Source organism: Capricornis sumatraensis, chromosome 4 (assembly GCF_032405125.1).
Source record: "Capricornis sumatraensis isolate serow.1 chromosome 4, serow.2, whole genome shotgun sequence".
NCBI lineage: Eukaryota > Metazoa > Chordata > Mammalia > Artiodactyla > Bovidae > Capricornis > Capricornis sumatraensis.
In genome coordinates this window covers 103,282,301-103,306,526 of record NC_091072.1, presented here as the reverse complement: position 1 = coordinate 103,306,526, position 24,226 = coordinate 103,282,301, and the positions used below count along the sequence as shown (strand labels likewise).

At 36.4% G+C, this 24,226-nt stretch overlaps 2 protein-coding genes and 1 pseudogene across 2 annotated transcripts; all 3 read left to right on the top strand.

Moving 5' to 3' along the window:
* The first annotated feature begins 430 nt into the window (after window positions 1-430).
* On the top strand, window positions 431-1,369 carry LOC138077824 (olfactory receptor 6C74). The gene has a single exon (XM_068970115.1). The coding sequence runs from the start codon at window positions 431-433 to the stop codon at window positions 1,367-1,369; it is 939 nt and encodes a 312-aa protein (XP_068826216.1).
* An 11,157-nt stretch (window positions 1,370-12,526) lies between these two features.
* Window positions 12,527-13,465, top strand: LOC138079039 (olfactory receptor 6C74-like). The gene has a single exon (XM_068971854.1). It carries the CDS (start codon window positions 12,527-12,529, stop codon window positions 13,463-13,465), a length of 939 nt encoding a protein of 312 aa, XP_068827955.1.
* A 3,016-nt stretch (window positions 13,466-16,481) lies between these two features.
* LOC138078687 (olfactory receptor 6C1-like) lies at window positions 16,482-22,039 on the top strand (annotated as a pseudogene).
* Window positions 22,040-24,226: the final 2,187 nt, after the last annotated feature.

The window sequence follows — 24,226 nt, the reverse complement described above, 5'->3', positions numbered from 1 at the left end:
ATTTAACATTTCTTAAGTAAATGGCTTTCTGAAGATCTTTGGAGGCTCTATGTAGCTTTAGAATCTGTGACCCAAGAAGATAGTTCCATCACTTTGTATTTTCATCTGTATAAACATAAATTATTCTTTTAATAAAGAAAGAGGAAAGTTATGTAAATAATTTAATGTATACTAAATAGATTGTAAACTTTGAAAATACATAAAATACAAGATACTATTTTTTTTCTCATTGTTTCTATTTTTATATGATTATCAATGTACTATGTTTTCCTTTGGGAACACATGAATTTATGACACTCGAGAAAGCAAACAAAAAAACCTCACGAATTGCACTCAGTGAAATTTTGAGTAAAAATTATACGAGTACATTTTTATAGGCTGTTATTCCTTTTTGATTCTTCTTTCTTCTTTTTTTAAATAGAAGTCAGCGATGAGAAACCACACAACAGTAACAACCTTTATTCTTCTTGGACTAAGCAATGATCCACAGTTACAGGTGGTTATTTTTCTTCTCCTTTTTTTCACTTACTTAGTGAGCGTCACTGGGAATCTAATCATCATCACCCTTACCCTGCTATATTCACACCTCAAGACACCCATGTATTTCTTTCTTCGAAATTTCTCATTTTTAGAAATCTCATTCACAACTGTCTGCATCCCCAAATTTCTTGTCAGTATGGCAACAGGTGATAAGACCATTTCTTACAACAACTGTGCAGCACAGCTGTTTTTTACTATTCTCTTGGGTGCAACCGAATTTTTTCTTCTGGCTGCCATGTCCTATGACCGCTACGTGGCCATCTGCAAACCCCTGCATTACACGACCATCATGAGTGACAGAGTGTGCAACTTACTCGTCTTTGCATCATGGTTGGCTGGTTTCATAATAATTTTTCCACCACTCCTCGTGGGTCTCCAGCTTGATTTCTGTGCAGCCAACACTGTAGATCATTTCTTCTGTGATGTATCTCCTATATTACAACTCTCTTGCACAGACACAGATAAAGTAGAAATAATGATGCTTCTCTCAGCCATTCTAACTCTCCTGGTTACTCTGGTGTTAGTGATTCTCTCCTACACAAACATCATTAGGACTATTCTGAAGATACCTTCTTCTCAAAAGAGGAGGAAAGCCTTTTCTACATGTTCTTCTCACATGGTGGTTGTGTCCATTTCTTATGGAAGTTGCATCTTCATGTATGTGAAACCCTCTGCCAAGCAAAGAGCGTCTTTAAATAAAGGGATAGCTCTGCTCAGTACTTCTGTTGCCCCCATGTTGAATCCTTTTATTTATACACTGAGAAACAGACAAGTGAAATATGCTTTTAAGCTCATGATCAAAAATATTGAGGCTTTCTCAATGAAGTGAACAACATTAATGACATTCTTGAGTTTATAAGTAAAATAAATCAAGAAGTGTGAAGTGTGTTGTACATCTCTTCTATGTTTGTGTTCTACATAATATTACTATCTTACATGACTTACAATGTTCATTGTGACTTGCCTAAAAATCCCAGTCTAACTTTCACTTCTACTTTCTCCTCATGCTAAAATCACAATACATCTCTTATATGTGATCATATTCATTTGCCTTTTGATTTGGTGACTCTGTTGATTTCCTTTAAAAATTGCCTCAGAGGAAGACGAAGTGGGACTTCAATTTTCCTTGTTCCTTTCCACCATTCATAAATTTAGAGATTCAGTTTGGTATATATTCTATGCAGAGTTTAGTACCCCACCTAGATTTGATCACCTAATCAGCTTTTCTGTAGTGGATTCCAAGTTTGAATTCTGAATAGAAATTTGGAACAAACCAATTTAATGCATTTCTTAAACTATACACATTGATAGTTTCAAATTTTCAACCAGGCTTGGACTTCTGGTATATTTTTAGAAACAGATTGAAGAAACTCTAGAGATATTAAGGCATTACTGCCTTGCAATAACCAGATAAATTATTGCTAACATTAACTAATTGCTTACAATGGCCAGGTTTATGAAATGTACTAGCCTTCATCTTGAAAACAGTATAAGACAGGTATTATCATACTCACTTATGAGTAACAATCTTTAGCCTATTTAAAGCTTAAATAACTTGCTGGATTAGAATAATTAATACTGTGAAAGTGACCATAGTACCCAGATTCAATGATTCCCTATTAAAATAGATCAGTTTTCATTCCAGTCCCAAACAAGGGCAATGCCAAAGAGTGTTTAAACTACTACACAACCGCACTTATTTCACATCCTAGCATGTAATGTTCAAAACCCTTCAAGCTAGGTTTCAACAGTATGTGAACTGAGAAGTTCTATATGTACAGGCTGGATTTAGAAAAGGCAGAGGAACCAGGGGTCAAATTGCCAACAGCCGTTGGATCATAGAAAAAGCAATGGAATTTCAGAAAGACATCTGCTTCATTGAATATGCTAAAGCCTTTGACTGTGTGGATCACAACAAACTGTGGAAAATTCTGAAAAGAGATGGGAATAGCAGACCACCTTACCTGCCTCCTGAGAAACCTGTACTCAGGTCAAGAAGCAATAGTTAGAACTGAGCATGGAGCAAACAACTGGTTCAAAATTGGGAAAGGAGTGCATCAAGGCTGTATATTGTCACCCTGTTTATTTAACTATTATGCAGAGTTCATCATGCGAATGATGGGCTGAATGAAGCAGAACCTGGAATCAAGATTGCCAGGAGAAATATCAATAACCTCAAATATGCAGATAACATCATTCTTGTGGCAGAAAGTGAAGAAGAGCTAAAGAGCCTCTTGATGAAGGTGAAAGAAGAGAGTGAAAAAGCTGGCTTAAAACTCACCATTCAAAACACTAATATCATGTCATTGGGTCCAATCACTTCATGGCAAATAGATGGGGGAAACAATGGAAACAGAGAGACTTTATTTTCTTGGGCTCCAAAATCATTGAGAATGATGACTGCAGCCATGAAATTAAAAGATGCTTGTTCCTTGGAAGAAAAGCTATGAAAACCCAGACAGTGTATTAAAAAGCAGAGACATCACTTTGCTGACAAAGGTCCATATAGTCAAAGCTATGGTTTTACCAGTAGCATGTACAGATGTGAGAGTTGGACCATAAAGAATGCTGAGCACTAAAGAACTGATATTTTCAAACTGTGTAGTGGAGAAGACTCTTGAGAGTCCCTTTGACAGCAAGATCAAACCAGTCAATCTTAAAGGAAGTCAACCCTGAATATTCTTTGGAAGGACTGATGCTGAAGCTAAAGTTCCAATACTTTGGCCACTTGATGCCAAGCATTGGAAAAGACCCTGATGCTGGGAAGGATTGAGGGCACGGGGAGAAAGGGGTGGCAGAGGATGAGTTGGTTGGATGGCATCATCAACTTGATGGACATGAGTTTGAGCAAACTCCAGGAGATAGTGAAGGACAAGGAAACCTGGCATGCTGCAATCCATGGGGTCATGAAGAGTTGAACATGACTGAGCAATTGAATGACAAAATCAAAATATCCATATTTTTCACAGAACTAGGATAAATACTCTTAATGTTTATATGGACCCAAAACAGACCCATAATTGCAAAATGATCCTGAGAAAGAGATCAAAGCTGGAAGTATAACTCTTCCATATTTCAGACTATACTTCAAAGCCACAGTAATGAAAACAATGTGCTATGGACACAAAAACAGACACATAGATCAATGGAACAGAGTAAAGAGCCCAGAAATACACTAACTCATCTATGGGCAATTAGTTTACAACAAAGGAAGGAAGAGGGCTTCTCAGATAACACTGGTGGTAAAAGACTTGCTTGCCAGTGCAGGAGACATAAAAGATGCGGGTTCTATCCTGGGGTTGGGAAGTTCCCTTGGAGGAGGGCATGACAACCCACTCCAGTATTCTTGCCTGGAGAATTCCATGGGCAGAGGAGCCTGGTGGACTACAGCCCATGGAGTCACAAAGAGTTGGATGTGACTGAAGTGACTTAGACTGCAGGCATGCATGCACAAAGGAAGGAAGAAGGTACAATGGAGAAATGACCATCTCTTCATTAAGGTTTGAATATCCATTCATCCATGATGGTCATAACTTGGTGGTGGTAAAGTATGCTGTAGTAAACATGGGGGCCCTTATATCTTTTTGAATGAGTTAATTTTCTTCAGATAAATGCCAAGAAGTGGAATTTCTAGATCATATAGTAGTTCCATTTTTAATTTCTTTGTGAACTTTATAGTATTTCCCATAGTGGCTACATCATTTACATTCCCACTAATAAGTCACAATTGTACTTTCTCCACATCACTTGTTATTTGTTGTCTTTTTTATAATAGTCACTCTAAAATGTGTGAATTGATATCTCATTGCAGTATTCTCCAGTGATAACAATTTTGATTTATCTTTTCATGTGTCAGTTGTCCATCTGCATGTCTTTTTTAAAAAAATGTCTATTCAGCATTTCCACATATTTTTGCCAATATTTCAAGTTAGGGATCAGTTGGTTGCATCTACACTATTTTGGTTCTAGATACTAATCTCTGGCAAGTGTTCAGCTCTTTGGAGAAACTGCAATTTGACCACATTTATTAGGCAAACTGATGAGCAAAAGTCAGATTTCATCTCTCTCATCCCTTCCTTATCCCTGGGACCTAGTTTAAGGATGTAGCCACTGAATCCAACTCTTCCCAGAAAGGAGTTATCTCCTTTCATTTCTTCCTGGTAGTGATCAGAATAAGGGGTTTGGGGATAGAGAGATATACACATCTACTTGGAAAACCCAAGATTCCATCTAGATTATTCTTGGGAATGAGATTTTACTTTCCCCTAACTACATCCCCTAATCAATCTGGTTGGCACACCTTCCAGGTGGCAACATCTTCACAAGGGAGGACCTTATGGATTTGCACTTAATTCTGGTCCAGTTCAGTTCAATTCAGTTGCTCAGTCATGTCTGACTGTTTGCAACCCCATGGACTACAGCACGTCAGGCCTCCCTGTCCATCACCAACTCCTGGAGTTCACTCAATCTCACATCCATTGAGTCAGTAATGCCATCCAATCATCTCACCCTCTATCGTCCCCTTCTTCTCCTGCCTTCAGTCTTTCCCAGCATCAGGATCTTTTCAAGTGAGTCAGTTCTTCAGATCAGATGGCCAAAGTATTGGAGTTTCAGTTTCAGTATCAGTCCTTCCAATGAATATTCAGGACTGATTTCCTTTAGGATGAACTGGTTGGATCTCCTTGTAGTCAAAGGGACTCTCAAGAGTCTTCTCCAACACCACAGTTCAAAAGCATCAATTCTTTGGTGCTCAGCCTTCTTTATAGTCCAACTCTCACATCCATACATGACCACTGGAAAAACCATAACTTTGACTGGACAGACTTTGTTGGCAAAGTAATGTCTCTGCTTTTTAATATGCTGTCTAGGTTGGTCATAACTTTTCCAAGGAGCAAGCATCTTTTAATTTCACGACTGCAGTCACCATCTGCAGTGATTTTGGAGCCCCCCAAAATGAAGTCTGACATTGTTTCCACTGTTTCCCCATCTATTTGCCATGAAGTGATGGGACCAGATGCCATGATCTTAATTTTTTGAATGTTGAGTTTTAAGCCAGTTTTTTCACTCTCCTGTTTCACTTTCATCAAGAGGCTCTTTAGTTCTTCACTTTCTGCCATTAGGGTGGTGTCATCTGCATATCTGAGGCTATTGATATTTCTCCCACAGTCTTGAATCCAGCTTGTGCTTCATCCAGGCCAGTGTTTCTCATGATGTACTCTGCATATAAGTTGGATAAGCAGGGTGACAATATATAGCCTTGACATACTTCTTTCCCTATTTGGAACCAGTCTGTTGTTGCATGTCCAGTTCTGCTTATGCTTCCTGACCTCCATCAGATTTCTCAAGAGGCAGGTCAGGTGGTCTGGTATTCCCATTTCTCTCAGAATTTTCCACAGTTTGTTGTGATCCACACAATCAAAGGCTTTGGCATAGTCAATAAAGCAGAAATAGATGCTTTTCTGGAACACTCTTTCTTTTTTGATGATCCAGTGGATGTTTGCAATTTGATCTCTAGTTCCTCTACCTTTTCTAAATCCAGCTTAAACATCTGGAATTTCACAGTTCATGTATTGCTGAAGCCTAGCTTGGAGAATTTTGAGCATTAATTTACTAATGTGGGAGATCAGTGCAATTTTGTCATAGTTTGAGCATTCTTTGGCATTGCCTTTCTTCGGGATTGCAATGAAAACTGAGCTTTTCCAATTCTGGTTAAGTTTCATTAAAAGGGACTTGTCATTCAGTCACCTGACCCTTCTAAAAAAAGACTGAGTGTGAGTAGGTGATGTTGGAAACACTGATGAAATTATACTAACTGAAAAGGAGCACCAATTTTTTTGGAAATTGCAGGGACAGAATAACCTAGCATTTAGTGAGAAAATACCTTCAGTTCAGTTCAGTTCAGTTGCGCAGTTGTGTCTGATTCTTTGCGACCCCATGAATCGCAGCACGCTAGGCTTCCCTGTCCATCACCAACTCCCGGAGTTCACCCAAACTCACATCCATCGAGTTGGGATGCCATCCAGCCATTTCATCCTCTGTTGTCCCTTTCTCCTCCTACCCCCAATCCCTCCCAGCATCAGAGTCTGTTCCAATGAGTCAACTCTTTGCATGAGGTGGCCAAAGTATTGGAGTTTCAGGTTTAGCATCAGTCCTTCCAAAGAACACCCAGGACTGATCTTTAGAATGGACTTGTTGGATCTCCTTGCCAGCCAAGGGATTCTCAAGAGTCTTCCAATACCACAGTTCAAAAGCATCAATTCTTCAGCACTCAGCTTTCTTCACAGTCCAACTCTCACATCCATACATGACTACTGGAAAAACCATAGCCATGACTAGACAGACCTTTGTTGGCAAAGTAATGTCTCTGCTTTTGAATACCTTAGACCTTAGCAAGCATGAGTTGGGACGAACATTTATGATCTTTTTCAGTAAGAACTATCCCTGGAGCCTCCCTCCAGAAGAAAAACACTCCACTGCAGATCTCCTGAACTGTTGCAAGCAACTTAAGTGGACATGACAGTTGGTTCTTCAATCCTCACTCAGAAAGGTTATCAAGATAAAAGACACAATAGGGGAGGTCACTAGCAGCAACCCCCCATCGTAAGGAGAAATATTCCTTGATGCTTTTCCCACCCCTACTCTCAGCCAGTGAGTAAGGGTGAAAAATATCACATGTCTGGTGGCATGAACAGATTGGATTGATTTAGGATTAAATTGGATTAAATCAAATAGAACAGACTGAATTAAAACATTCCATCCAAAACCAAGTTACAGAATGGGAACCCTGAAGCCTTACCAGCCAGGTGGAAGGCTATGCTGGTAAAATAAGATTTTAATCTGGGTGCCTCTTGCAGCAAAATTGTAAACATTTTCTAAGAAACCTCATGCACACTTGGGTTTGTATCTCTTGTGTGAAAGACTGAGCACTGGGCTGACTCTTTTTTTTTAACTTTCTTTTTTTTAAATATAAATTTATTTATTTTAATTGAATGTTAATTACTTTACAATATTGTATTGGCTTTGCCATGTATCAACATGAATCCGCCATAGGTATACACATGTTCCCCATCCTGAACCCCCCTCCCTCCTCCCCTGTACCATCCCTCTTCGTCAGTGCTGACTCTTCTGAAATATTTGTGACTTGCACCTTAGGAGTGAGAGAAAAGTCCTTCAGTTTAATTAGAGAGCTCAACAGAATGATGTGCTTATGAGAAATTTCAACAGTAGTCAAAATGCTTTATAAATAAGAGGTGGGTTTACTTGTATATATGTCTATACCTCTTGTGGGAAGTCTTGTCCTGGACTGCCTTCTCAAGAATGTTTTACAGCTTTTGCATGTTTTTCATTTCCTTCAGAAAATTAAAGACATTCTCTTCTAATTGGACAAATTTAGACAGATTTTTCCCTTTAAAAAGTTGAGGATTAACTAACTTTGGGGTTCCTCTAAGGTTATTATTGATAAGGGAGCATATTGTAAACAACATCCACTAGGGGTTCTCATGGAATTTAGAGGAAAAGGGGAAATATGAGAACAGGAAGCTCATGCTTTCACCTATGCAGTGAATAATAAAATTTCTGTCTCTGTGACAGTAGGCTGTGTTGTTTTGTCAATATTTGTGAAGTGGTGATGGGCTAACCTGTTTGCCTCTTAAGTGGAATAAAACTTCATACCATTCTTAGGTTTGTATGATATTCTAGATTTGGTAGAGTATGAGAAAGATAAATATCACAGTAACTTAAAAATTGTTTATTTTTATCTTATTTAAATATTCAGGCTGGTATGCTGAAAACCCTTCATTAAGTCTTTGTGTTTCTATGCTGATGTAGCCTATGATCAGCTCAGGAACCTGAGTGTGTTCTGTCTTGTTGATTCACCATTCCTACTGAAATTTCGAATACTCATGGCTCAGAATACTTCCATCCCAACTGCATTATAACAGTGGGGATGGGGGGAGAGAAAGAGGAGAACAAACCCCTTTTATCAAAGGATATGCCTGAAAGTTGCACAAAGTATCTCCGTTTACATCTTTTGAACAGAATTTAGTCAAATGACCACAACAAGTTGCAAGAAAGGCTAGCTACATGTACACATAGATGAACATTCTATTTATAGTGAAGAAATAGAGAATGCTCAGTTATTGTGAACTATTAATTTGCATTCTACTAGACAATACCACAGACACTATTTAGGAAACAAAAAAGAACAACTTTTCTTTGGGCATGCCTGAATTGTTAATAATTATGCATTTAGCCTAAGATACAGTGTTTTCTATAACAAGCTATGTTCTCCATCTAATGTTCTTAGTATTTATTACTAATTAAAATAAAATAATCTTTTTTCTTTCTCCTTTCAAATCTTTATCTTTGTATCTGGGATTTCAAAACATGAATGTGTGGAAGGGCAATAATATATTAAACAAATTATACTTAATTCTTTGGAAATACATTAAAACCAGTTATATCTATATATATATTAAATTATTTAGTGCCTAGAGAGAACAGTTTCTAATATACAAATTTGTTGTCCATTGGGAAATAGTGTTCATGAAACTCATCCTCCTGAGAATTCTCCAACATCTTCAGATATTTTCCTTTGGGGCACAGAAGGCATAAACACTACATGTGGTCAAGAGTTTATTAATTTGTATGTCACTCTGGGTAGTACATAGAAAAGTATTCAGTATATAATGGGGACTTTAAAGTAGTAGCCTAAAAACTGTGTTAAAAGTTCTAATCAATTTGTTTCAAACTTTGCAATATATGTAACAAACTATAATCACAGATTGTGAAGTGGAGTGAAATGCATTTGGAGAGGAATGAAATATCAGTATGCTGTTCAGCATGATGATGAAAACTAAATATTGAGGCAAAGATATTTCACATGAATGAATATGTATATATATCTTCTGTAAAAAAGATGTTGGATTTTTAAATGTTTTTGGCAGAATGATTTAAGACTCAACATATGAAAAGAATTGGTATGTCTTAAAATGTAAAGATAATGTTTTCTTTTATATACATATGTGTGTATAGGTATATACACATTAGTTCTATTTTACCTTTTAAATTTTGATTTAGGGAAAAAACAGTGAAAGAAGTGTAATGCAACATAACAAAAATTTAGTCTTAAAATTCTTTTTTTTTTTTTTTTGAAATTTAGCTGGTATTCACAATATCTAATACAGCTAACCCTAACTGTGTTCATAGACCTTCTTTCTAATGGTTTGTAATGTAAATTTTTTATAGTCTCTATTGGGGAATTGTTGCTGTGATATGATTGGTGAAGCTGGACAAAGGAATGATGTAACATGATAAAATTCTTATAAGATTATTTAGATATATGCATTCTACAATCGTTGCCATTATGATAAATTGTGTAAATGAGAAAAAAATTATAACAGATTGCTGCACAATTTTCTGAATGTTCAAATAATGTCCAAGAAAAATGTCATCTCTTTTCATTCATAAATTTATATATATTAATATGTATGGTTTTGATACATGAATTTGAGCAAATATACTATATTCTGGCTTCTAATTATTCATAAAAATGTTTTACTACTAAGAGGACAGCTTTAGAGAGAACACATTTTCAGTTAATCTTCATGTCCACTTTTACTGGCTGTACAAACCTGAACAATCTGTCTCACAATATATGCCAGTGAGGGGAATAGTTGTAAATAGACAATATTTCTTTAATTGCACATTACCCAGACACTTAATATCCTTACAATAGGGACATATGTGTCTCTCAATATTTGTGTCACCCTATTATGTGATTCATTATGTATTGAAATTTGCCAGTTAATCGTCTTTTTTTAGACTATGCTACTCTCAAAATTGTTCATGTTTTCAGTCTGTATTTTAGATAGAGAACAAAAAGGTAAGTATAAGGAATATAAGCAGATGGAGAGAAATTTCATTCATAAAAATTTCCTCCTTTAATATTTACATATTTTAACCTTACTTTAATTTTTCCTTCAAACTCACTACCCTATCCCTGAAAAACTTTTCTTACCTCTCTTGATTTACATAGAGCTTTAGCATTATGTTTATATTTCTCTTAACTTCCTCCACTTCATACAATTTCATGATGCCATATTTATATTTATCTCCTTGCCTCTATATCCCTTATCCTTATTTTTCACTTTATTCTACCACATCCATTCTCAGAATCATAACCAGCAGAGGAAAACTGCAATTTCTCAATACACACATTGACTGTACAGACTGTACTTGCAGATTTTGTTTTAGCATACAAAATGGGAATCATAGGTTACATCAGAGACTGAGGAGATGGAAATACTATAAAAAACAAAAAATAAGACTTAAAAAAATTTCTATTTATTGAGCTAGTTATTTTTCACTGGGCTTCCCCGGTGGCTTACATGGTAATGCAGGAGACCTGGGTTGAATCGCTGGGTTGGGAAGATCCCCTGGAGAAAGGAATGGCAACCCACTCCAGTATTCTTGCCTGGAGAATCCCATGGTCAGACGAACCTGGCAGCCAGTCCATGGCTTCACAAAGAGTTGGACACAACTGAGCGACTAACGCATACACATTTTTGGCTACCCTGGGTCTTCGTTGCTGTGTGGGCTTTCTCTAGTTCCTGGGAGTATGGTCTACTCTGTATAGTTGTAGTGTACGGGCTTTTCATTGGAGTGGCTTCTCTTGTTGCAGAGCACAGGCTCTAGAGTGCAGGCTCAGTAGTTGTCATGCAGGGGCCTACTTACCGTGCAGCATATGAGATTCTCTTGAATCCAAAGTCAAAGTGGTGTCCCCTTCACTGCATGGTGAACTCTCAACCACTGGGCCACCAGGGAAACCCAAGAACAGAAAATAAGACTATTTCCAATGCCCCATATTAACTTATATGAAATTGGATCAGGTTAGCTATGAAGATAAATGAGTCTAAAATCAGGCATTTGAGTTTGATTAATTGAGTAAAATGGAAAAGATGTACTGCTGCTGCTGCTGCTGCCGCTAAGTCGCTTCAGTCGTGTCTGACTCTGTGCGACCCCATAGACAGCAACCTACCAGGCTCCTCCGTCCCTGGGATTCTCCAGGCAACAACACTGGAGTGGGTTGCCATTTCCTTCTCCAATGCATGAAAATGAAAAGTGAAAGTGAAGTCACTCAGTCGTGTCCAACTCTTCGAGATCCCCTGGATTGTAGCCCTCCAGGCTCCTCCATCCATGAGATTTACCAGGCAAGAGTACTGGAGTGTGGTGCCATTGCCTTCTCCTAGCTCTGTTTATTGAGGATGAATAGTGTGTGTGTGTATGAAACCTGGGCTTCAATGATATATATAATTTTGATTCTAGTCTGAGAACTTAATTGAACAGGAAATGGCATATACCCAAACTCTTGGATGATATAATGAGAGAAAAAGCATTTATTATACTTTAAAAGTTCTTTATATCCCTGATCGACTTACATAAGAACTATCAACAATTACTACTGTTATACAGATAATTCTCTAAAAGAACTGAAAGCTGAACTTTTAATTAATCTATCCAGATATTTTGCGCATGCATCTATTACTATCTCTGAAAAAATAAAACACTTTTAAAACATGAATGAACTTTGTTTTGCTGTACATGAAAAATTGCTTTGCTGCTGCTGCTGCTAAGTTGCTTCAGTGATGTCTAACTCTGTGTGACCCCATAGATGGCAGCACACCAGGCTCCCCCATCCCTGGGATTCTCCAGGCAAGAACACTGGAGTGGGTTGCCATTTCCTTCTCCAATGAATGAAAGTGAAAAGTGAAAGTGAAGTTGCTCTGTCGTGTCCCACTCTTAGTGACCCCATGGACTGCAGCCTACCAGGCTCCTCTGTCCATAGGATTCTCCACCAAGAGTACTGGAGTTGGTTACCATTACCTAACTTTACCTTAAATAATGATTATTCCTGTTATGTCTCCCTTGGGTTCATTTTTTTTTTCTTTTTCTTCTATTCAGACAGAGCAATTGTCAGAAAACTGGAATGGGAAATCATACAAGGGTGGTAGTGTTTATTCTAGCAGGTTTAACAAGTGACCCACAAATGAAAATTGTTTTATTTATCTTCCTACTACTCACCTACTTGCTAAGCATCACTGGCAATCTGATTATCATCACACTCAGCCTGCTAGATACTCACCTGAAGACCCCCATGTACTTTTTCCTTCGAAATTTTTCCTTTTTAGAAATTTTGTATACTACTACATGCATCCCTAAATTGCTGGTTATGATGGCAACAGGAGACAAAACCATTTCCTATAACAGTTGTGTGACTCAAGTGTTTTTTGCCTTTCTTCTTGGAGCGTCTGAATTTTACTTACTGGCAGCAATGTCCTATGACCACTATGTTGCCATCTGTAAGCCCGTGCCTTACACAACCATCATGAACAGTAAAATCTGCATGAAACTTGTCCTCAGTTGTTGGTTTGCTGGATTCTTTGTCATCTTTCCACCACTCCTCTATGGCCTAAACCTTGACTTCTGTGCCTCCAACGTTGTTGATCATTTCTATTGTGACACAACTCCCCTCCTACAAATCTCCTGCTCAGATACAAAGTTGATTGAGATGATGGGATTCATCTCAGCTGTGGTGACACTGGTGATCACATTGGTAATGGTGATCATACCATATACCTGTATTGCCTTGACCATTCTAAGAAGTCCCTCAGCTAGTCATAGGAGAAAGGCTTTTTCAACGTGTTCTTCTCACATGGTTTTGATATCCCTTTCTTACGGCAGCTCCATCTTTATGTATGTTAAACCTTCAGTCAAACAAAGAATATCTTTTTCCAAAGTAATTTCAGTGCTCAACACCTCTGTTGCTCCACTTTTGAATCCTTTCATTTATACCTTAAGGAACCAACAAGTGAAGAAAGCCTTAATGAATATGATACACAGAGTTGTTTCTTTCTCAAAGAAATGAATATGATTTGCACTATACATAAAGAAGATAAACAAAAAGGCATCAATCAACAACAGCATATCCAATGCAGTTCTAATACATATTTCCTGTGCTTTTACTCTAATTTCTACAACATTAATCTTTATTTTTACACAAATTTTGTGCTAGAATTTTAATTTTATTTATATTCTTCTATATTTATTTTGAATCTCACCTTCTTTGTACATGTAAAAGAAATTGAGACACATTTTTAATTTGTTTCTTTATCTCTCAGTTCTAGTTAGTCAAGCCTAAAAGTAACCTTACATTTGAACTATATTTGAAGCAGCTTGTAATGTCATGTTATTACTACCTTTTAGTTGTTATCATTTAATACCTATTTAAATCTAATATTCATGTATATTTTTCATGCTACTAATTTATTAATGCACATTCTATTTAAAATAATGAAAATTAAAACAAATTAATATAACATTCATATTCATATTTTAAGTGTTTATTAAATATGATTATCATTTTAATACATTCTTTAGAAATTAGTGCTTTATAAGAAAGTATATATATATGAATTTAGAAAGATGGTAACAATAATCCTGTATGCGAGACAGCAAAAGAGACACAGATGTATAGAACAGTCTTTTGGACTCTATGGGAGAGGGTGAGGGTGGGATGATTTGGGAGAATGGCATTGAAACATGTATAATATCATATATGAAATGAATTGCCAGTCTAGGTTCGATGCATGATACTGGATGCTTGGGGCTGGTGCACTGGGATGACCCAGAGGGATGGTACGGGAGGGAAGAGGGAGGGGGGTTCAGGATGGGGAACACGTGTATACCTGTGGCAGATTCATGTTGATATATGGCAAAACCAATACAATATTGTAAAGTATTTAACCTCCAATCAAAATAAATCAATTTATATTTAAAAAAAGAAAGTATATTTGAATACTACCTTAAGAGCAAAATAAATGATAGGCAGGAAGAAAACTACATATAATATGTAATTGACCAGACAATTTTATATATTTGTTTAAAAACCATAAAATGAACTATATATTAAAGGCTATTTGGATCTTAAACATAATCTTAGGGAAAATGTATATTTAAACAAATCATTCCATTTTTGGTGATAATTTAAGTACATACATATATACATTTTGAGACAATCTAATTAAAATAAGACTTGCTGCTAAGTCGCTTCAGTCCTGTCCAACTCAGCAACCGCATGGACTGCAGCCCACCAGGCTCCTCCATCCATGGGATTTTCTAGGCAAGAGTACTGGAGTGGGTTGCCAAAGTCTCTCTAAATTCCTTACTAATTTTGATTCTGTTATGTGCTAATTAGAGTAATGTCCTTTAAAAACATAAGTTCAAGTTAAACCACTACTTTATCATTGAGCTATTCTGAAATATTTTATATATTTTAAAGATATATCATCTACTCTGTATTTAACATACAGCATGTACTGAAACTCTTGATAAGGATGCAGCAGTTTTAAACTAAAATGTCCCAATTCCTATTTCTTTCTGTACCAAGGTAGATTAAAGTTACATCATCTGTCATCTTCATTATTTCAGTTTGTCCATGAAATATCAATTTGATTATTTCTATTCATGCCAGTACCATCCCTCTGAATCCTGAATCCTCAGAGAACTTACTACTACTTTTTTGTTTGTTTTTTATTAAATTAGATCTCTAACACAACTTTTGTTTTCCATTCACAATCCAATCTATTTTTCCACAATAATAAGTGTGATTTTATTTTTTTAATATAAATTTATTTATTTTAATTGGAGGTACTTCTATTTAAAAGTTGTGTTAGGATGGGAAATCTAACACAACTTTTAAATAGAAGTACAACTTACTTCTTAAGAAGGTTTCCATGTGAAATGCTAAAATACTTTATCCTTAAATGCTTTCACCTTTTCAGCTCTACTGAAGTAGGCTGAACAACAAATATATTATTAGAGATAAGAACTCAGTTTATTAACTACTCAGTAAATGACAGAAACTGGTAGGTATTTTATGTAAATCATATAATTTTGGAAACAATAGTGTGATATAAAAATCATTATCATTATGCATAAGAGCAAAGGATAGCTCAGTGAAGCCACTAGAAAGAAAAATCAAGAAGACAATCCTATTCATAATAATAATTAATAATAATTAATAATTTCACCAAGAAGAATAAATTGCTCAAGAAGAAATTTAACCAGGGATGTGAAATATTTCTATTCTGAAATAGAATAGAAATGTTCTTCAGAGAGGATCTTCTGAAGTATAATCCTTTTCTGAAGTATAAAACATTGATGAAAGGCATTGAGTATGATGCAGATATATGGAAAGATATCCTGTGTTTATGGATTAAAAGAATTAATTATGTTGTTAATATATCCACACTACCCAAAGTTATCTACAGATTTAATGAAATCCCTGTTAAAATCCCTATGACGTTTTTCACAAAACTAGAACAAATAATCCTAAAATTTTATAGAAGCACAATAGATCTCAAATAGTCAATGAAATTTTCAGAAAAAAGAACAGAGCTGGAGATCTCACACTCCCTTACTTCAGACCATACTATAAAGTTACAGTCATCAAATCAGTATGGTCTTGCAAAAAAAAAAAAAAGACACAGAGATCAATGGAACAGAATAGAAAGTCCAGAAACAGTGCATGATGGCTAAGACACTTCAGTCTTGTCCAACTCTTTGTGACCCTACGGACTGTAGCCCACCAGGCTCCTCTGTCCATGAGATTCTTCAGTTACGAATACTGGACTGGGTTGCCATTCCTTAGCAAACAACTCAATTAAAAATTGGGCAGAAGGCCTGAATAGACATTATTTTTCTCCCAAAGATGGCCAACAGGCACATGAAAAGGTGCTCTACATCCCTGATCATCATATTTGGTAATCCTCTCTTCTAGTGTATTCCTTGTCCTTTCTCTTGTAGGGCTCCTGGAAGGAGGAAAAACAAACAAACAAAACAAAACAAAACAAACAAAAAAAAAAAAAACAAGCAACTGAAGAATGAGAAACCATACAGAAACAATAGAGTTTATCCTCCTGGGACTGTCAGATGACCCACAACTTCAGGTTGTCATCTTTGTCTTTCTGCTCATCACCTACATGCTCAGCATCACTGGGAACCTGACCATTATCACCCTGACCCTGCTGGATGCCCACCTCCAAACCCCCATGTATTTCTTCCTCAGAAATTTCTCCATCTTAGAAATATCATTCACAACTGTCAGTACACCCAAGTTCCTAGCCACCATTATTACAGGAGATAAAACCAATTCTTTTAATGACTGCATTGCTCAGTTTGTTTGTTTGTTTGTTTTCATTCTCTTGGGAGTCACGGAGTTTTACCTTCTGGCTGCCATGTCCTATGACTGTTACATTGCCATCTGCAAACCCCTGCATTACATGACCATCATGAATCACAGAGTCTGCACACTGCTTGTCTTCTCTTCCTGGCTAGTTTCATTCTTAATCATATTCCCTGCACTCATGTTGCTCTTAAACCTTGATTACTGTAGGTCTAATATTATTGACCATTTTACCTATGATTATTTTCCTTTGCTTCAACTGTCTTGTTCAGACACAAACTTTCTCAAAATGATGGGGTTTTCCTGTGCTGTGTTTATTCTAATGTTCACTTTGGCATTAACAATTCTGTCCTATATATACATCATCAGAACAATTTTAAGAATTCCTTCTACTAGTCAGAAGACAAAGGCCTTTTCCACATGTTCTTCCCATATGAATGTCATCTCCATCTCTTATGGCAGCTGCATTTTTATGTACATTAAACCCTCAGCACAGGAGAGAGTGTCTTTGACAAGGGGGTTGCTGTGCTAAACACCTCAGTAGCCCCCACGCTGAACCCCTTCATTTACAGCCTACAGAATGAGCAAGTCAAACAAGCCTTCATGGACGTGGCAAGAAAGACTATTTTTCAGAAGCAAATGAAAATGATGTGCTATAATAAATTAGAGACATTTTGCAGGGCAAGTTTAAAAAATATATAATCAAGAATTTTATTCAAATCACAATGACTTCCCTGTCAATCTTGTTTATTCTTTTTATTCCTAGGAGTTGAAAATCGTATTTGTTTATACATTTCTCATTCAATTTGAACAACTTTTCTTATGTCTTTCTGACTCCCATTCTTCTGAACATTTTGTTAGTTACAATTTCTTAAGTTAAAAATTCTTTAATATAAATTCCTGTTTTGAGTTTGGATGTGATATTTAGTTTACTCAACACAGGAAATATAATCTTATGAATTTCATTTACAGTATATTTGACAGAAACTCTTTTTACCATTTTATAGTTTTTTAAAAATTTATGTTTATTATTTATTTTTTTACTGAATCTTCATTGCTTCTCGTGGGCTTTCTCTCGTGGGCTTGCCTTCTGTTGAGGCAAGATGGAGCTACTCTTTGTTGCAGTGCATGGGTTTCTTATTGCAGTGGCTTCTCTTGTTGTGGAGCAAGGGCTCTAGGCATGCAGACTTCCATAATTGTGCATGGCATCAGTAGTTGTAGCTGGTAGGCTCTAGAGTACTGGCTCAGTAGTTGTGGCAGAGGGACCTAGCTGCTCCATGGTATATGGGATCTTCCTGTCCCAGGGATTGTACTTGTGTCTCCTGATTGGCAGATGGATTCTTAGCCACTAGAGCCTCAGGGAAGTCTCTTCACTATTTATCTGGGGAAATGTTTTTAAATGCTGTAGAGTTTATTTAAAAATGTGAGTATTTTCATTTAAAAACAGAAAGATTATTTATGGCACACGTTAATAAGGTATATCCTAATAATTTCTTCACCACCCTTATGGGAGAAAGTGAAGAAGAACTAAAGAGCCTCTTGATGAAAGTGAAAGATGAGAGTGAAAAATTTGGCTTAAAGCTCAACATTCAGAAAACGAAGATCATGGCATCCAGGCCCATCACTTCATGGCAAATAGAAGGAGAAACAGTGGAAACAGTGCCTGACTTTATTTTGGGGGGCTGCAAAATCACTGCAGATGGTGACTGCAGCCATGAAATTAAAAGACACTTGCTCCTTGAAAGAAAAGTTATGATCAACCTAGATGGCATATTAAAAAGCAGAGACATTACTTTGCCAACAAAGGTCCATCTAATCAAAGTTATGGTTTTCCCAGCTGTCATGTATGGATGTGAGAGTTGGACCAAAAAGAAAGCTAAGCCCTGAAGAATTGATGCTTTGAACTGTCGTGTTGGAGAAGACTCTTGAGCATCCCTTGGACTGCAAGGAGACCCAGCAAGTCCATCCTAAAGGAAATCAGTCCTGAATGTTCATTGGAAGGACTGATGCTAAAGCTGAAACCCAATACTTTGGCCACCTGATGCGAAGAGCTGACTCATTTGAAAAAACCCTGATGCTGGGAAAGATTGAAGGAAGAGGAGAAGGGGATGACAGAGGATGAAATGGTTGGATGGCATCACCAATTCAATGGATATGAGTTTGAGTAATCTCCGGGAGTTGGTGATAGACAGGGCCTGGCGTGCTGCAGTCCGTGGGGTCTCAAATAGTCGGACACAGCTGAGCGATTGAACTGAATGAACTGAATAATGTTTTCATTAATTAAAAACATAGTCTTTTAGCAATATGTACTTTTGTAAATATAGTGGTAGATGGATCACTATTTATTTCCAAATCCCATAGTAACTCAAGAGAAGTCAGTAGACACACATATATGTGGTAGAATATGGTGAAGAAATAACTATTTTAGATATGTAGGATTAAGTTCACTTTCTCCTATTCCACATAAAGTAAACTCAATTTTCTTATCTAGCTGAAATATATACACAGCTCCTTCCCAAGTTCAGGACTAGTTTGAAACAGGGCATATATCTAAATTATTTAATCCCTAAAATATTTATTTGTTTATTTGTACCTTAAACTATTTTATAACAAAATCACTTAAGTTTTGTAGAAGCTAAAATCTTGATAACAAAGCAGAACCTCCCCTTGTATAGAAAATTAGGATTTCATGTGCTAAAATACTCTTCCACTTATTAAGGCCTTGCTGCTGCCGCTGCTGCTAAGTCACTTCAGTAATGTCCCACTGTGTGCAACCCCATAGATGGCAGCCCACCAGGCTCCGCTGTCCCTGGGATTTTCCAGGCAAGAACACTGGAATGGGTTGCCATTTCCTTCTCCAATGCATGAAAGTGAAAAGTGAAAGTGAAGTCGCTCAGTCTTGTCTGACTCTTTGCGACCCCATGGACTGCAGCCTACCAGGCTACTCCATCCATGGGATTTTCCAGGCAAGAGTACTGGAGTGGGGTGCCATCGCCTTCTCTGTATCAAGGCCTTAATAGGTGCCTAAAGTATTTGGAAATGTGGGTGTATGTGTGTAGGTGTAGTGATTACAGATACCAAAATAACCCTCATTAATATAAACCACATTTTAGTAATAGAAAGTACAAACTAAATTAGTGGTGCAACATATTTAATAATCATTAAGAGATACACACACTTGAGAGATATACCACGTTTTCTTTTTTTTAAACAAAGGGAGGGGTGAGGATGGGAGTGATGGAAAATAGAAGGGGATTCAAATGTTAAAGGGAAGTTAAGTGTGGGTTCCCCATTTCTATCTTATCTCAAATACAATTTGCATATTAAATAAGGTGAATATCTGAAAAACTTAAGGTTTCTATAATCTCTAAGAAAATATTTTCCCATCAGTAAGTCAGGTGTAAGTTCAGGTAAGCCAGGTATATATAACTTACTATAGAAATGAAAATGAATTTGTAAAGCATATAACATAGTTAGCTATCAATAAATTATAATAATGTTTATTAACATTATCCTGCACATCTAAAAACTACAGATATATACAGATGATACTTTTGAGGTGATAAGAACTCTTAATATGAGATTTATCCACTGAAAAATTTAAAGACACGATACAGTGTTGTTGACTATAACACACTTTATGTCAGTTGATTAGCAATATCCACATTTCCCTCTCCCTCTCCCCCCAGCAACCACCATTCCACTATCTGAATCTAGGAGTCTGAGAATTTTAGGTTTATCACCTAAGCGAATTCGTGCAGTTTTTAACATTTTATGACTGGCTTATGATACTTAGCATAAGGCCCTCATGCTTCATCCATGCTGTTCTATGTATTGAGATATTTTTCCTTTTTTAAGGCTGAGTAATAGTCCAGTACTATCCCATTAAATGCATTTACTGTATTTTCTGTATCCATTCATCCTTCCCTAGACATTTGGGTTCCTTTCCATATCTTAACAATTGTGAATACTGCTGCAGTGAACATAACAATGCTATCACTTACATACCCTGATTTCAATTATTTTAGATACATATCTGGAAATGGGGTTGCTAGATAACAGGGTAGTTCTATTTTTAATTTTTGAAGGAAATCTGTATGTTTCTCATAGTGGCTGCACAATGTGCATTCCCACCGACAATGTATCAGGATTCTAAATTCTGCACACCGTCATCAACACTTGTCTTTTATCATCTTGATAACAGCCATCCTGACAGGTGTGAGGTGACTTAATATTGTCCTTTTGATCTTCCTTTCTCTGAACATTAGTGGCATTAAGCATCTAGCATATATCTGTTGGCCATTTATCTCCTTATACTTTTATGTCTTCTTTGGGAAAATGTATACTTGAGTCTTCAGTCCTTTTATTAATTAAGTTATTAGATTTGGAGGTTTGTCCTGGTTTTGTTCTACTGAGTTGTAAGACTTTCGTACATATTTTAGACATTAATCCTTTATCGGATACAGTGTTTGTAATATTCTCTTCTATTCTATAGCTTGTCTCTTCACCCTGCTGTTTTTCGACTCTTTCTTTGGTGGTGAAAGTGCTTTTTATTTTGATGTAATCCCACTGTTCTATCTACTTTTATTGCTTATGCTCCTGGGGTCATATCCATTAAGTCATTGCCCAGTCCAATATCATTCAGTTTTTCTGCTACGATTTCTTCTAAAGAGTTTTAAAACTTTATGTCTTATGTTTAAGCTGTAATCTGTTTTGAGTTGATTTTGTGTGCAGTGTAACGTTAAGGGTAGAATTTCCTTCTTTTGCATGTAGATGCCCAGTTTTTCCATAACTACTCTTTCAAAAGACTGTCTTTTCCCCTTTTATGGGTTTCTGGTGCCCTTTTCAAAGATTATTTCACTGTATGTACCTGAGTGTTTTCTGGGCTCCCCATGCTGTGTAATTGATTAAGATGGCTATTGTTATGCTAGTACTCTATCAATTTAATAATCATAGCTTTCAATATATTTTGAAATCTGGAAGCCAGCTTTAGTTTTTATTCTGAAGATTTATTTGGCTATTCATGGTATTTTGTGATTCCTTATAAATTTTAGAATTTTTTTTCTGTTTCTGTAAAAAATAATGCCATTGGTATTTGACAGGACTGCACTGAGTCTGTTGATTTTGTTGGGGAGCAGGACATATACATAAGTTTCCTCATCCATAAGTACTGAATTTTTTCCCATGTGTTTATGTCTTTAGTTTCTTCAAAGATTTGCATTTTTCAATGCATGTATCTTCTACCTTTTTAGTTAAGTTTATTCCAAAGTACCTTATTCCTTTTGGTACTATTGCAACTTTCATTTTTTACTTAATTTCTTTTTCAGATAGCTTATTAATAGTATAAAAATGCATCTTACATTCTTAATGTTGATTCTATGTTCTGAAACTTTAAAAGTTTTTTACAAAGTGTGTAGAGTTTTCTATTATAAATCATGTCACCTGCAAATAGAGATGACTGGTTTATTGATTGATCAATTTTGTCCAATTATATACTTTCTGTACTATATTGAATATAAGGGCCTCCTTGCTTGTTTCTAATTTTACAAAAAAAAGTTTTCAGTTTTTAATTTGAGTATAATGTTTCATATTTTTGATGAGGGTGAAAAAAGAGAGTGAAAAAGCTGGAATAAAACTCATTCCAAAAGGTAACAGCATGGCATCCACTACCAGCACTTCATGGCAAATAGCTGGGGGAAGAAAGTAGAAACAGTGACAGATTTTATTTTCTTGGGCTCCAAATTATTTTTGGCTGTGTATGGACGACAGAGGATGAGATGGCTGGATGGCATCACTGACTCAATGGACGTGAGTCTAAGTGAACTCTGGGAGTTGGTGATGGACAGGTAGGACTGGCAGTGCTGTGATTCATGGGGTCGCAAAGAGTCAGACACGACTGAGCAACTGAACTGAACTGAACTGATGGTGACTGCAGCCATGAAAATAAAAGATACTTGTTCCTTGGAAGAAAAGCTATGACAAACTCAGTGTATTAAAAAGCAGAGACATCACTTTGCCGACTAAGGTCTGTATAGTCAAAGCTATGGTCTTCCCAGTAGTCATGTATGGATGTGATAGTCAGACCATAAAGACTGAGCACCAGAATATTGGTGCCTTCGAATTGTGATGCTGGAGAAGACTCTTAAGAGTCCCTTGTACTACAGGGAGATCAAATCAGTCAATCCTAAAGAAAATCAGCCCTCAATATTCACTCGAAGTACTGACGCTGAAGCTGAAGCTCCAATACTTTGGCCACCTAATGCTAAGAGACGACTCATTGGAAAAGACCCTGATGCTGGGAAAGCTTGAAGGCAAAAGGAGAAGGAAGCAGCAAAGGAATGAGATAGTCAGATAGCATCACCAGCTCAATGGACATAAATTAGAGTGAACTCTGGAAGATGGTGAAGGACAGGATCCTGTAATGCTACATTCCATGGGTTACATAGAGTTGGACACAACTTAGCAACTGAATAACAACAACAAATAATATTCCCTGTGGGTTTTTCATATATGCTGTTTATTGTGTCAAGGTAACTTCTATTACTAGTTTGTTGAGAGCTTTTATCTTGAAAGGTTTTTGAATTTTGCCAAATGCTTTTTCTACATATATTGAGATACTCATGTGATTTTTATCCTTTGTTCTATTAAAGTAGTGTCTCACATTGATTGATTTTCATATATTGAACAATTCCTCATTCCAGGGATAAATTGACCTAGCTAGTTGAGCATATGAACTAAAAGAATAAATGCTCTCTACAAGAAATATATATTATTTATAGTATTCCCATAAAATTCCAGGTAGTATAAGAATAATGGTGGTTGTCTAAATATTTGTTTTCACAAATTTAAAAAATAATTATATAAACTTCAAAACTAATTGGCAGATGAGACACTATTTTCTTATTTTTACAAGTATGTACATTGATGCTCAGAAAAGTTGTGTACTTGCATGAGGTTGTGAGCTACAATAGCCAATATAAGAAACTGATTTAAAAAAAAAAAAAACACAACAAACAAAAACCTTGTGCTTGCTTAATTTTGTAGTGTTAACATTAATCAATAAAAACAGATAACTTCAAACTATCATCCCTGACTGCCGAGAAGCAGGAAAAATATATAAAGTGCTAGTGATATTATGGCACAAAAATTTTATTGGAAAGCAGATTAAAAATAATAGAGCCATTTTGTACCACAAAAAATAGTGGCTCCAGCCATTGATCAACAATGGATACTAAAGATGAAAAAAAAATCAATTCAGCATATTTCTGGAGTATCATTGCAAAAGAAAAAAAATCCCCGGATCTAAACCTGGACTAAGCCTCTATCATGAGGATGAGGGTTTAATCTAGTGAAACACTACTGTGCATGTGTCCTTCATGAATATAGAGTTCCCTGTTGCTTGTTAATTGAGCTCTTAGGGTAAACACATTCATCAGATCGCTA

Excerpts from the sequence above, each read along its gene's own strand:
- LOC138077824 (XM_068970115.1), top strand. The coding sequence starts at position 431 with ATGAGAAACCACACAACAGTAACAACCTTTATTCTTCTTGGACTAAGC.
- LOC138079039 (XM_068971854.1), top strand. The coding sequence starts at position 12,527 with ATGGGAAATCATACAAGGGTGGTAGTGTTTATTCTAGCAGGTTTAACA.